Source organism: Sorex araneus, chromosome 1, assembly GCF_027595985.1.
Source record: "Sorex araneus isolate mSorAra2 chromosome 1, mSorAra2.pri, whole genome shotgun sequence".
In the NCBI taxonomy this organism is placed as follows: domain Eukaryota; kingdom Metazoa; phylum Chordata; class Mammalia; order Eulipotyphla; family Soricidae; genus Sorex; species Sorex araneus.
In genome coordinates this window covers 324,085,809-324,100,862 of record NC_073302.1, presented here as the reverse complement: position 1 = coordinate 324,100,862, position 15,054 = coordinate 324,085,809, and the positions used below count along the sequence as shown (strand labels likewise).

At 43.3% G+C, this 15,054-nt stretch overlaps 1 protein-coding gene across 1 annotated transcript in view; it reads right to left on the bottom strand.

The window, feature by feature from the left end:
- Nucleotides 1-14,045, bottom strand: part of MTMR7 (myotubularin related protein 7) — a 128,397-nt gene extending 114,352 nt beyond the window's left edge. The window contains exon 1 of the mRNA XM_055120087.1: nt 13,914-14,045. Within this exon, the coding sequence (XP_054976062.1) occupies nt 13,914-13,937 (24 nt within the window). The 5' untranslated portion in view covers nt 13,938-14,045. The remainder of the gene's footprint in view (nt 1-13,913) is intronic.
- Nucleotides 14,046-15,054: the final 1,009 nt, after the last annotated feature.

Sequence of the window (15,054 nt, the reverse complement as noted above, 5' to 3'; positions counted from 1 at the left end):
ATGAATGAATGAGATTGAATTTGCTTAAAAACCCAGGTATTCGGGACTAGTGATTGAAACTCCAGGTTTCACAGAGTCAGTGAGGGGTGACCTACCCGAATCTCCCAGCCCTTCAGGTTTCTTGGCTGTCACGCCCAAGAACTGCCCCTGGGCACCATTTAAGCACATTAGTGACCATGATATCTCAGAAGAGAGCAGCATACCACATATATGCCTCTGGATCCCAAATATTTAAAAACTTTACAATTCCAGGAGCACACAGTCTTTTTTGTGGCCACATGACATCTCATAATATTCATGGCTAGCAATACAAAATAAATTATTTAGCATCTGCCTAAGGCGTAGGCTGGGGTGGTGATGGGAAGATTCAAAGTATGTGGTGGAAAGATTCAATGGTGGTGGGATTGGTGTTAAAATATTGAATGTACACAATTATTCTGAACAACTTTATGAAATTTTTTTAATTTAAAAAATTTAAAAAATAAGCAATGCAGAGTTCAACCAGCCTGCTTAAATCAGCTTAATCGGTGACTGAATAAATAGCAGTACTCCTTCATAAAAAAAATTACAGATGACTATAGCTAATGAATATAGATGAAAAGATCCTCAACAAACTCTTAGAGACCAAATCCAATAATATATTTAAAGGATCATATACCATGACCAAGTGAGATTTCTTCTAGAGATGCAAGGTTGATTTACTATATTTAAATCACTTAATATGCTATATAAATATGAGAAAATATAAAATTATATAAACATATCAATAGATGCAGAGAAAACATCTGACAAATGAAACACCATTCCTGAAAAAAATCCTCAACAAAATGGGGATAAAAGGAACTTACCTCATTAGACTGAAAACCATTTACCACAAAGACACAGCCAATAATGTCTTTTTTTCACTCAACAGTGAAAAACTGAACACCTTTTCTCTAAAATCAGGCACAAGACAAGCATGTCCAATTCCACCAGTATTATTTAACATAATTTTGGAAGTATTTGCCACAAAAAAAAAAAACAGTGATATTAAGGGGATTGAGATTGGAAAAGAAGAAACCAAACTCATTGTTTGCAGGTGAGATGGTATCATACTTAGAAAACCCTAAAGATTCTTTTTTTTTTTTTTTTGCTTTTTGGGTCACACCCGGCGATGCACAGGGGTTACTCCTGGCTCTGCACTCAGGAATTACCACTGGCGGTGCTCAGGGGAACCATATGGGATGCTGGGAATTGAACCCGGGTCGGCCGTGTGCAAGGCAAACGCCCTCCCCACTGTGCTATCGCTCCAGCCCCGAAAACCCTAAAGATTCTTAAAAACAGCAACAATAAAAAACCCTCCTAAAAAACAATAAACCTATAAATTGGCAGGCTATAAAATAAAATCAATACAAGAAATCCATGGCATAAAAAAATGAACTAGAAAAGAGAAATTTAAAAAAAAAAACACATTTACAGGGCTGGACTGGTAGGGTGCTTGCTTTGCACGGGCTAGACCCAGTTTCCCATATGGTCCCCAGCATCCCATATGGTCCCTGGAGCACTACTAGGAGTAATTTCTGAGTGCATAATCAGGAATAAATAAGTAGTATCCCTGGGTGCCACAAAAACTGAAAACCAAAAAAAAAAACAAAAACACAACTGTGCCCTCAAAAACAAAGTAGCTGTGAATCAATCTAAAAGAAGTTATACAAATGGCTTAGAGAAAGACTTGCACAAAGGCAACTACAGATCACTATTAAAAGAAATTAAAGAAGACACAAGAAAATGGATACACATTCCCTAATAATGGACTGGAAGGATTAACATTGTTAAAATGACTATCTTACCCAAAGCATTATACAGATGCAAAGCAGTCCCCATAAAAATTCCCATGGTATTTTTTAAAGCTATAAACCAAATGCTATTAAAACATATAAAACAAAACTCCCAGAATAACCAAAGCAATCCTGGGAAAGAAAAAAGAGAAGAAGAAGACAGGAGGCTTTTCTCTTCTCAAAACTAGAGTAAAAAAATACTATGTGGGGAGCTGGAGTGATAGCACATCGGGTAGGGCATTTGCCTTGTACACGGCTGACCCAGATTCGATTCCCAGCATCCCATATGGTCCCCTGAGCACCATCAGGGGTAATTCCTGAATACAGAGCAAGGAGTGACCCCTGTGCATCGCTGGGTGTGACCCAAAAAGCAAAAGAAAAAAAATACTATGTGAAGAGACTCATGGTCCAATGAACAGAACTGAGATTCTAGAAACAAACCAGCAGATATATGAACAGCAAATCTTTGAAAAAGGAACTAGGTGTATGAAGTGGAGCAAGGAAAGCCTCTTGAGCAAATGGTGTTTGGAACACCTGTTAGCCACATGCAATAAGAACAAAAAATCTAATCATCATCATCATCATCATCATCATCATCATCTAATCCTTCTTACCATACACAGAAGTTAATTCAAAGTGGCCCAAAAGACCAAAGAGATAGTAGAGTGTATTTGTCCTGCATGTGGCTGACCTGGGTTCAATCCCCAGCACAATACACAATCCCCCGAACCTACCAGGAGTGATTGATTGAGCACAGCCAGATGTGCCATCCCAGAGAAAATTGGCTCAAAGATCTCAGTATTAGATTAAATCCATAAATTACATTGAGGAAAACGTAGGCAGAACCCTTCATGAAATTGAATCTTAGAAGCATCTTTAATGATTCAATGATATTTGGCCAAGCCAATAGAAACAGAAATAAAGAAATGGAACTACATCAAACTAAAGCCTTCTTCATTGAAAGAGAAACAATTACTAGAATAAAAGGACACCTTAGAAACTTGGAGAAAATAATCTATTCATCAAACATCTGGAAAAGGGCTAAAATCTATAAATATAGATTTTATAGATTTATAGATCCAAAATCTATAAAACACTGCTGCAAAACTTAAAAAAAAAAAGCAAACAATCCATCAAAAACCAAAGAGGAGAGCTGAACAAATATTTCCACAAAAAATACACACAGAGGGCTACAGGAATATGAAAAAGCGCTTTGCAACTTATCATCAGAGAAATGCAAATTAAAACAGCAATGGACTATCACCTCATATCTATTAGATTGGCAAGTTCCCGTGCATGCGCACACACACAGAAAAGAAACAACCAATACTGGCACAGAGCCCTGGTCTCCAGTATTTAGACAGAAGATGCAAGACTCCTGGGTCAGTTTATTCCTCACAGCACACCAGGAAAACTGAGCACCATGCATGCATGGGTTTCCCATGTCTCTAGAGTTTAAGGTTCGAGTTCAGTCCTTATGGTCGCAGTGCATAAAGCTGATCTGTGTCCCGGATGAGGAAACTGAGAGCCTGGGGCTTCAGGAACACCAACCCTGTAAAGGGGCAGCGAGCACCCTCACCAACTTTTCTCAAAGGAAACACTATCACTATCATCCTAGTTTGCCCTCTGCCTCTGAGAGGGAACAATTTCTCTCTCCAAAGTTGCTCACTATAAAATCAGCCATGACAACTGGACAGATAGCACAGGGGTGAAGAGTCTCTTCTGGAATGAAACCAACCAAGATTTGATCCCCGACATGCTATATAGTCCCTGCCAGGAGTGATCCTTGAACACAGAGCCAGAAGCAAGCCTAGAGCACTGCTGGTTGTGAGTCCCAAACAAAACAAACCCAAAATACTTCCCCTGAAAATAGAGTTCAAAATAAAAGTGTTGGGGGCTGGAGCAATAGCACAGCGGGTAGGGCATTTGCCTTGCACTCGGCAGACCCGGGTTCGAATCCCAGCATCCCATTTGGTCCCCGAAGCACCGTCAGGAGTAATTCCTGAGTGCAGAGCCAGGAGTAACCCCTGTGCATCGCCAGGTGTGTCCCAAAAAGCAAAAAAAAAAAAATAGTGTTTAAGACTCAAGGATTACCTCTCCCTACAAAATAACAGGGCGTTTCCACACATTGTGAGGCTATAGTTATGACAATTCATCCTTCCAAAGAATGCTTGATAAGTGAAAATAAAATTTATGGTATATGATGTCATTAAAAAAAAAAGGTTCTAGAACCCAGGGGATGGCAAAATGCCTGCCTGGTATGCCTGAACGCAGGAGTTCCAACTCTGGTGCCGCTCATATGCATGGAAAGTGGTCCCAGCAACTCTGCTATTTGAGACCCTCAGAGTCTTCCAAAGTATTTGATCTCCAGTTAGAGAGCTGCAAAAGAGCCCCTTAGCTAATGTGTGCAACATCCAGCAAGAACCACAACTGAAAGATGTGTGAACACTTTAGTCAGAGTGCAACCCCCAGTGGGCACAAGCAGAGTGTGACTGTATGGGACTGGAGATAGTATAGTAGGAAGGGTGCTTCCCTTGCACATGGCCAACCCAGGTTAGACCCCCAGTATCCCTTGTTGTTCCCTGAGCACCACCAGAGGTCATTTCTGAGTGCAGGGCCAGAAATAATCCCTGAGCATTGCCAGGTATGATCCAATCCCCAGCCCTCCCCAGACCACCACCCCCCCCAAAATAATAATAATAATAAATCCAGTGTGACCCTGGCAAGAAGTGTGACAAATTATGAAGATATGAGACCACCTCCCAAAGCCCAGCCAACACTGCAAACCAAGTGTGCAAGCGCTGGACATCACAACAAAGGGAGGAAAATGGGGAGAAAAAGAAATAAAATTAAAATAGAGTTACCCTACCTAAATTTCTTTATAAATAATATGCTTGAATATTGACAGAAAAGAAAAAATCCAGAAATATACTCAGATATTAAGTGTTTAATTTCTATATTGAGCCTGACATAGAAACTAAGTTATATATTTTTATAAATGGATAACTAATATGATTTTTGTTTCTGGGCCACGCCCAGCAGTGCTCAGAGCCTACTCCTGGCTCGAAGTTCAGGGTCCAGTCCAGGCCATGCTCAGGAGCCATATGGGGTGCCAGGCATTGAATCTGAGTAGAGTGCAGGCAAAGGAAGCACCATACCCACTGTACTATCTCTCCATCCCCAAAACTAGAATAATGTAAACAAAAAGAAAACAATACAGTGTTATATTGGTGGTAAATGACACAGAGCAAGCCAATCTATGATCCTACTCATCTCTCTTCATCCCAGAGAGAATCTGCACACGAGATCACAGTTTTCAAATGGGGAAGATGAAATTTTATCATTTTAAATTGGTTCACAACATTAATTCCAGGAAGGTTTCTAAAATGGCTTCTTAGAGAACTCTCTACAAACCTATAGAAAGAAACTACCAGTCATCAAGAACACCATGGATTCACTTCGTTATAAATGCAGAACATTTCATTTCTATTTTTTATGAGTTATTTGGAGAAGTGATAAAGGATGGGCTTATCTAATAGTGGGATAGCACCAAAGTGAAAGAAGTAATAAATCTGCTATCAGGCCCAGGATCCTGGGAGATGAAGGCAAGTGGCTCAAGTTACTAAGAAGTAACATCCGCCTAATCTAGCTTCTTCGTTGGATGAGATCAGGGATCAATTGAGGGCAAGGCCATTAAATTGCGGGTGGTACCAAATTGAAAGGAACTACAGATACTAACAGGATTCAAAACCAGGGTAAGAGATTAAGCATAGGCTCAATCCCATGAGAAATATTCAACAAAGATAAGTGTAAGATACTGTCACTGAAGGAAAAGGCAGAGAATATCTGAGTTCACAGCACAATGTATAGAGTATGTATTTACCTGAGGTCATCTCTGACCCCATCTTTATTGCCCTACATCAATCCCCCGATAGTTTGCTGATCATGTGTAATCAAGGCCAGTGGCTTGTCACTATTCAGTCTATTTCTTTGTTTTGTCTCTCTATATTTTACAGATGAGTGAAGTCATCCAATGTTTGCTCTTCTCCATCTGATTTATTACACCTGACATGCATTCACCAGTTCTATCCATGTTGCAACAAACTGCATGATTTCGCCCTTCCTTACAGCTGCATAGTATTCCGTTGTTTATTCAGTTTTCTATGGTTGGACACTTGGGCTGCATAAGGACAGAGATGTAGGATCACACACACTGAGAGTGGGAATGTGCAGCTGCTTTGTATATTAATTCTAGAAAGTTAAACAGTTGTAACTAAACTATAAAAAAATAAAAAGAAAAATATCTGGAAAAAGAATGTATGTATGCAGGGGCCCAGGAGGTAGATAGCTCAGAGGGCGGGTGTACCTGCAGGATGTCTGCATTCAATTCCGAGCGCTACATGGTCCCCCAAGTAAAACCAAGCTGATAATTGATAACTAAGCTAGAAGTACCCTCCCTGCCCCTGGTTTGGTACCTCTATACCTAAGTTATGCCTCGTCACCTGGTCCTAGCACTGAGCCATCCAGCCAGTTCAATGACCCAGGCACTGCTTGGGAGATGCCCTAAAAAAATCAAATGAAAGGGGAAAGAACGGAGATGAAGTATATTTTTAACATTCTTTCTAAAACTTTAGAAGTGTTGGTGACTGAGCGATTGTACAGTGGTTAAGGCACTTGTCTTGCACATGCCTAATCCGGGTTTGATCCCCAGCACCACAAAAGGGCCCCTGAGCACTATCAGGAGCAAGCACAGACAGCCTGGCCCAAAAAACAAGCAAGCAAAAAACAAAAAATTAAAACATAATTAAATTTTACTCTTTCTGACTTACCAAAATCTAAAGGAATCAGGGCTGGAGTGATAGCACAGCAGGTAAGGCATCTGCCTTGCACGCGGCCGACCCAGGTTCGATTCCCAGCATCCCATATGGTCCCCTGAGCACCGCCAGGAGTGATTCCTGAGTGCATGAGCCAGGAGTAACCCCTTGTGCATCGCCAGGTGTGACCCCCCTCCCTAAAAAAGCAAAATCTAAAGGAATCATGCCTCCATAACTCAATGAGGAGAGGAACCAAGCGGATAAAGACTTAAAACCACCAGGGTGACTGCTAGAGCAGGTGACATTGATGGAATTACTTCAGGGTGGAGAAAAGGAATGGGACATGGAACACAAGATAAAATGCTTGAAGGGCTATCTCCCGGAGGGAGGGTCTCTGCCTTGGGAAATACTCCCAGCAACAGAGCTAGACTGAATTACTACACACTAATGAGAGAATTTGACTCTTATAAGGAAAACAGGCATCCCCTCAGCACTATGGGCCGCAGAGGAGCGAGTGGTACCCGTGGTGCGCTCACTGCGGCTGGGCACTCCTCGGAGCAAACCCAATTGAGAGACGGGGCTATTCTTCTCTCAGATACCTGAAATATCTCCATGTCTTTGTTCATAAAAGTCACCGAGACTCTACAGAAATACCTCTATTCCTCTCTGAAGTAAATTAATCATTTTATACATGGAGGTGCAACTGTGGGAAAGAAGTGTTCTATGTCAGGTAGGACCTTCTCTGCATCAGTTTTTATTTTATATTTTGCTTTTGTTTTTTCATTGAATCTTAATGAGTTACAAAGATACCATGATAAAAATTACAAAGACACAAAGACATTTATGAGTTCCAAGCACATATTGTTCCACACCAATCCCTTCACCAGCGCCCACTACCCTCCATGAATGTGCCCAGTTTCCCTATGATCCACTCTCAGGGTCTAGAAAGAATGTGGTTGAATCTTGGGATATCTGAGAAGTTGCCAAGTGCTAAAAAGTAGTGTGTCCAGAGCTGTCAAGATAGTACAGTAGGTAAAGGCATTTGCCATATGGTCTGGCATCCCATATGGTCCCCTGAGCACCCCATATGGTCCCCTGAGCACCATCAGAAGTGATTAATAAGTGCAGAGGCAGAAGTAACCCCAGAGCACTGCCAGGTGTGGCTCAAATACAAAAACAAAAATAGTGTGTCATAAGTATCCTAGTTAGACTGTTCAGTCTCAGCTGAGATTCTACCCTGAGTGAAATACACTAAGAAAATTTTACCAGGGATTTTCACAAAGATATAAAACCTAAATCATTATTTGAGATGGGTTACGCAAATTGGTCTAGTGAATGCTATGCAATCATCATGACAGTAATTAGGTGGGTTACTTTTGAACATTAAAAAAATATATGCAAAACAACAATGGGCAAAATAGTCAATGAAAGAAAAATCATGCTATTTATGACTATAATATTAGAAGAGAATTTAAAATGACATAACTTTGCTAAGTGGACTAAGAAATTTTTAAGTGTATAATAATCACTGTCACTGTCACTGTCATCCCGTTGCTCATCGATTTACTGGAGTGGGCACCAGTTAACGCCTCCATCGTGAGACTTGTTGTTACTGTTTTTTAGCATATCGAATATGACACAAGTAGCTTGCCAGGCTCTGCTGTGTGGACAAGCTACTCTCGGTGGCTTGCCGGGTAATAAAAAAATTATATTTCCTTTGAAAGCAAATCTATTTATGACATTTAAACATTTTTATAATAAATTACTTCATATTGCTGGGTGTACATAAAATGAAAGGATTTAGTTTTGTGGTACATAAAATCTACACACTATTTCTTCAAACCTCTTTTTTATTTTGCTTTTTGGGTCACACCTGGCGATGCACAGGGGTCACTCCTGGCTGTGCACTCAGGAATCACCCCTGGGGATGCTCAGGGGACCATATGGGATGCGGGAATAGAACCTGGGTCGGCCACATGCAAGGCAAACGCCCTACCTGCTGAGCTATTGCTCCAGCCCCTATTTCTTCAAAAATTAAGCACTGAGATCTACTACAATGCAGTACCCACCCAAAAGAGCTTGAAAAGTTGAGTTGAAAAATAGAAATGCAGACACAAAACTAGTCCCTGAATGTATAGGTACTCAAAATAATAAAGTGGAAGCAGCATAAATGTCCATCAACTGATGAATGAAGAAACAGAATGTGCCCTATCCATAACATGGAATGCTATTCTGCAACAAACACAAATGGAGTACATATACTCAAAAGATTTTAGGAATATTTTTGCTAAGTGAAAGATGTCATTAAAAGGCTACACAAATCATTTGTACATATATATAGTTTTGGTTTATATGAATATCCTAACTAGGCAAATTTCGTTAGCAGTAGCATTAGTATTAGTAGATTAGTGGTTGCCAGATATGGTCCAGAAACAGAAAAAGGAAATAAAAATTGGGAGGCAGGGAAATAGCATGACAAGTGGGTATCCTAAAAGCACCCAGTTTTTCTGTAGAGAGGGGGGATTTGAGAAGAGAGGAACTTGGGAAACTTGAGAGTAGAGAGGGGAAGTGAAGTCAAAGGGAAGGAAAGACATTTGTGCTGGGAGTTTTTGCAGTTCTCCCATGTTCTATTTTAATACTCCAATTTACATGTGGGGGGCTGTGTGGAGGGAGTGAGGCGTGTCCTCCTAAAAGGTCTAACAAGTGGACATCACTTAGTTAGGATTCTAGAACATATTAGCATCAATCCAGTGCAAACCCAATTCTGTGGTGGTAGCGAAAGATAAGCAATAGTATCCCATTTACTCAATCCTAGCCCTGATGCCTTTATACATAACTATCCAAAACTTCACACAGGATATTTTCTATTTGGCAAGAAGATAGAGCACAATGAACACAGCCAGTGTGGTAGAACCCCAAAGTTCACTATGCCAAGTCCAAGAACTGTGGCCTATCTTACTTCAATCCAACCACAAAGTAGTTTGTCCTTGGAATGTGCTTCTTTCTCTATGGAAGAACCATTATAGGAGAAATGCGCCGTTCAGCATATGTTCTGTTAGCAGCTTTGGTTAAACATGTACACACACCCAGAAAGAAATATGTGCAAAGCATTCAGATTATTCATGGGCTTCTGCCTCCTTAAATTGCACTCTAGAGACTGAAGCAGAACACAGAGGCAGTGATGGATATCACACAGTAGACAAAGAGCATATGAATGAGCCTCATTCTAGCAGGAAAGCAACTGTATATTATACACGCAGGCATTGCCTTTCCTCGGAAAATAAAACCCTGCTACCCACATGGTAAATATTGCTTCAATCCCAGAGTGCGTCCAACAGACTAACTCTATGAATATACTCTTTAAAGTCACCCAAGACATGGAGTCTAAAACAAGCGACTTCTTTGACTCTCTGAGTCTACAGGAAACAAACAATAAAGATCAAGATGACCATCAACTGTGCATATTCTAAAGTGAGACAAAAAGAACCAACCATGTGTGGTACATAAAGAAACAAATCAAGGGAATAGGAAGTATCGAATGATGGACAAACTCTTGTCTTTGACTTCTGAACTGAGGTCACCAAGAGGAGGGAGGAAGAGGCTGTGGGGAGAGGGTGGAGGGCCAGAAAAAGTGAACTAGAAGTGACGCAAAAACTGTGGTGGAAGGTCTTGGGCACTTTTGTGGTGATGAAGTTGCTGTAACTTTATGCTACAAACTCATAAGCACTAACACTGCTGTAACTGATATACTGTTCAACTACTGTAAAAAATTATTTAATTTTATATATAACACCCAAACTGTAAGTAATCTTGTTCCCTTTCTATTTATACTGTGATACCCTTTCACTTATACTTGCACTGAGAGCCAGAAAGTTAGCTCAAAAGGTTGGATCATGTGCACGAAGAAGGCCTGGGTTTGACCCCTGACACCATAGGGTCCTCAAAGCACCACCAGGAGCAACCCCAAGCACAAGGCCAGGAGCATCCTCTGAGCACTGTAAGTATGATAACAAAGCAAAAACAATGGAAAATATTAATATTCTTGTTTAACTTCAGGAAATCATTCTATCATTTATATTACTATATAGGTTTTCTGCTTCCTCAAGGTTGTAATGATTTAGTATGAAATATCACATTTGTACAACTACATGTTGAGTTCTCGACCTAGGATTCCACTGGATCTCGACTGGATTCCACAGGACGTCAAAAGAAAACCAGGTCGTCCAACTACGAGATGGTTGGACTTCTTCATCAAGACCCTGAACAGTTTGATGCTCTTCATGTTCCTGGAGCAAGCAGACACCACTGGGCTACACTAGAACGAGACAGGGACAAATGGAGATGTTACTAGCCCCCACTGGAGCAAATCGATGAGCAACGGGATGACACTGATACAAGTGATACAATTACATGGAAGCTATGGCAAATTCTCCTGGTTCTCCTTGGCTCCTGGTATAAGACAAAACTAGGCTTGCTGGTGCCAGGGATTGAAGCCGTGTGCAAGACAAGTGTCCTAGCTGCTGTGCTATCACTGGCCAAGACTCAGCTTTTCTTAGGTTTCCCTCATGCTTTATGGTAGAGCTGATCAACCTGCCTATCTATCCCCTCTGCCTGCTGTGTCCTGGACCTACCCCTTCAAAATCTACACTGCTTTCCCATCCAAACTGGAGGCTCCCTGGTGCTTCATGCTCCCAGACCTAACAAAGAACATGGTAAATGACAGGTTCACAGATGCTTATGGGATGAATCAATCAGTAAATCAGCCCTACCAAGACTCTCTAATGTTTTAACATTTTTTCCACTTGCATTATCCGAAATGTTCCTGATCTCCCATGCATGAGTGATCTCCACGTCCTACCACTCTGTCCATTTTCAGATAGAAAGCGATTTCTGATTGAAATACTAAGCTGTTTAGAAAAATCTGTTTTACAAATAGTGAGATGGATAAAGAAACTGTGGTACATATACACAGTGGAATCCTACTGGGCTCTAAGAAAAGATGAAATCACGCGGTGTGTTGCTCTGTGGATGGATCAGGAGATTATCATGCTTAGTGAAGTTAGAAGGAAGGAGAAGGACAGACACAGAACGATCTCACTCTTATGCAGGATATAAGGAAACATAGTAAAGGAATAACACATGGCCCAGACACACAGCCTGAGAACTGGTCTACAAAACTGAGCTTTCCGGTGGGGAGGGGGAAAGGGCAGACAGTGGACTCTAGGGGAGAGGGTGATGTTGGAATGGTGTGTGCATGAAACTCTGCTGTTAACAGTACTGGGTGCTTCAAATAATAATAAAAGAATAGTGAAGATGGTCTGGGAAGATAGCGCTGGGACTGAGGCACATATGCAGGGTCCAGAATTCTATCCCTAGTATTTCACAGACCACATTCCCCCAAACAAGCACCACCAGATGTGTGGTCCAAGTGACCACTGAGCACTTGCTGGGGCCAGTAGCACTGCATTGCTGGGCCTGAGGACTGAACCAACTGGACTACTTGGCACCATTTCACCAAGTGCAGCATCCTGGTCTTCAAACATTACTTGGGAGGTGCCCCCCAAAAATAATAGTAAGAAAATTGTCTGCCACTCAAGTTTACATTATGACTTTGGACATTCTGAACACAGACTGAAAAAGACCTTTTCTCTCCAAATTCATAGCCTACAGGAATATGACAGCTAGCTACATGTCACCCCATCTCATCTGCTATTGATAGTGACATCGGATATCATTCTATAATTTGACATTTTCTAAAATATCATTATAACAAAGAAAGAGTGCCTTTGGCAAGAGCAGGGAGAATTCACGAGTCAAATTTGTCACTCCAGAATAAATAATTTAGCACCACTTAAACTGTGAGAGCTTTGCATCACCTACCTTGTGGTTTATGGCAGTCTCTTCTAAGTTTACAGTTTCCCGATTGTGAAGCGACAATTTAATTCCATAGTGAAAAATCAATACCATCTAAATTTACTGCTGGAACTTACATTGTCTAGTCTAGCAAACTGAAAATACGCTTTCTACCGAGGTCAGTGTAAAGGTGCGTTTTACAAAGAGGTCCTCAGGACTGTTCCAGAATTTAGAAATGAATCTTTTCTTTCACAGTGGACATACGGCTCTGCAGTTCCCTCTCCATGAAATGAGTGGGATCCCCGGGGCCACAAAAGTTCCGACCACTCCACACTGAATTGTTCTTAATTGTCGGTTTGGGTTTGGAATATAAGATGATCTTCAAAATCCAAGGAACTGTGGTGGTAGCAGAAGACAGGGCAACAGGCTTAAAAATAAATTCTTTAGCTTGGGGGGTTGTTTCCTTTTTTTTTTTTTCCGGTTTTGGTGACATACCCGAAGATGCTCAGGGCTTACTCCTGTACTCCTGGCTCTACACCCAGGGATTTCTCCTGGTGAGCTGCGGGGACCATATGGTATGCCAGGATTGAACCTGGGTCTGCTGGGGTCTAGGCAAGGGCACTAGCCCTGTATTATCCCTCCAGCCCCTTGCGTGGGTTTTTAATTCGAACAGCACCGCTGATCATCTTTTATACTCTAGTCGATATTACTACTACAGCTATGAGCAAGAAGGTGAGGTCCTGCAAGGAGCGGTTCATGTTCCTGTGCTATTTAACTGCACCATCAAGGGCTCCAGCACTTTCACTGAGTGGCAAAAGCCAGGGTTTAAAACCATCACCATCGACTATAAGCTGTACTCTTCTCCCCTAAGAAAATAACAGGCTGGAAAGGGAATGACGATGGGAGCGTGGACTCATTCACGGGACAGGGAATATGTTCCCTTCTATCTTCCCTTCCCTTGCGGGGGCCAGGCTGAAGATGGGGAAGCAAAAGGGCGAGCTGGGTGAGTCGGAACCCTTAGGTTCCACAAGCTCTGTGGGCGCATCAATTCCAGATACACAACTCATCTAGCCCTGGTCTTTAGGGAGGATGCGAGTCATTCAGTGGCCCGGGGCAACAACAGAGGGGGGTTGGGGGGATTTTTTTTTTAAGCTGAAGCAGCAATATGATGCAATTATTTATCGGCAGATCCAAGCAGCCTCATTACTCAGCAGACAACTGGGGTTCCCTCCCATGCAGCCCCAGGACCTGGGCGCACTCCCAAGGACAACAGCAGCCAGGGGTAGGCCTGGGAGGAGGCGAGAGAAAGCGCAGCCTCCCGGGGACCCGCGCTGGGCCGGCGCCCCGCGGGGAAGCCGAGCCTCCCGCGGGCTCAGCATCCTTCCTCCGGCGGCGGCTCCCGCTCCTCCTCCCACTCCCGGGCACCAACCTTGGGCGTGCGGATGTGCTCCATGGCGGGCCCGCGTCTGCCGGGGCCGGGCGGGGCGCGGCTCACGCACCTGCGCGCGGCTGCAGCGCGGCGGGAGCGCGGCGGGAGCGCGGCGGGGAGGGGGCTGCGCGCCCGGAGCCGCGGACCCCGGGCTCTGGCTCCGCCTCCAGGTGCGGCGGCGCCCGCGGCTCCCGCGCGGCCCTAGAGCGCGCTGCCCGCGCACCCCTGCCACCTGCCTGGTGGCATCCCACGATGGCCTGGCCCAGAGCCGCTCGCATCCTAGAGGGGCGTCAGACTGGGGCCTCGTAAGGGTCCTAGAACACCAGGGGGGTCCTTGTGCTTTGGTTTCTGGGAGGAGAGAGACGGGGAATGAGCCCCGGCTGAGGGTCACGGGGTAGGTGTGACTTGAAGCAGGGCGAAGAAAGGCGACCCGGGACATTTCTGAGTCGGGGCAGCCTTCTGCACATTGCAGCGGCCAGCAGCCAGCCAGGCCAGATACCCTTTGGAATGAGCATGGAAATAATACTTTCGAGTCCCTTAGGGCCTCTGTTAAGTCAGGCATTCCACATCCACTTGCGATTTTACTCCTGAAACTGTTAGGGCAGAGTGGGGCCGGGTGCTTTCCTTTGGTGCGGTGCTGAGTGCTCCTTAGCCGGTTTCACTGGTCCCAACCAAACTGCACGATGCACACACAAAGCATCCATTATACGATGCAATTTTCCCATTCGTGACTGATCGTTGTGAGTCTTACGTTCTTGGAAAAAGCCAAAGAGAATGGGGCTGGAGTGATAGCACAGCGGGTAGGGCGTTTGCCTTGCACGCGGCCAACCCGGGTTCGATTCCCAGCATCCCATAAGGTTCCCTGAGCACCGCCAGGGGTAATTCCTGAGTGCAGAGCCAGGAGTGATCCCTGTGCATCCGCGGGTGTGACCAAAAAAGCCAAATAAATAAATAAAGCCAAAGAGAAGAAATTCCCCCTCAACCCTTTGTTTCTGTTTCTCAGCAAGCCTAAGTGCTAGGCTCTTCCCCCATAAAATTTCACAAAACAATACAATACATCGTTCTTGGAAGGCAGTGTTTTTCTAGTTCTTACTATTCTCTCTTTCCTCTTTGAATTCTTTGAAACAGAGACTGGGTTTTA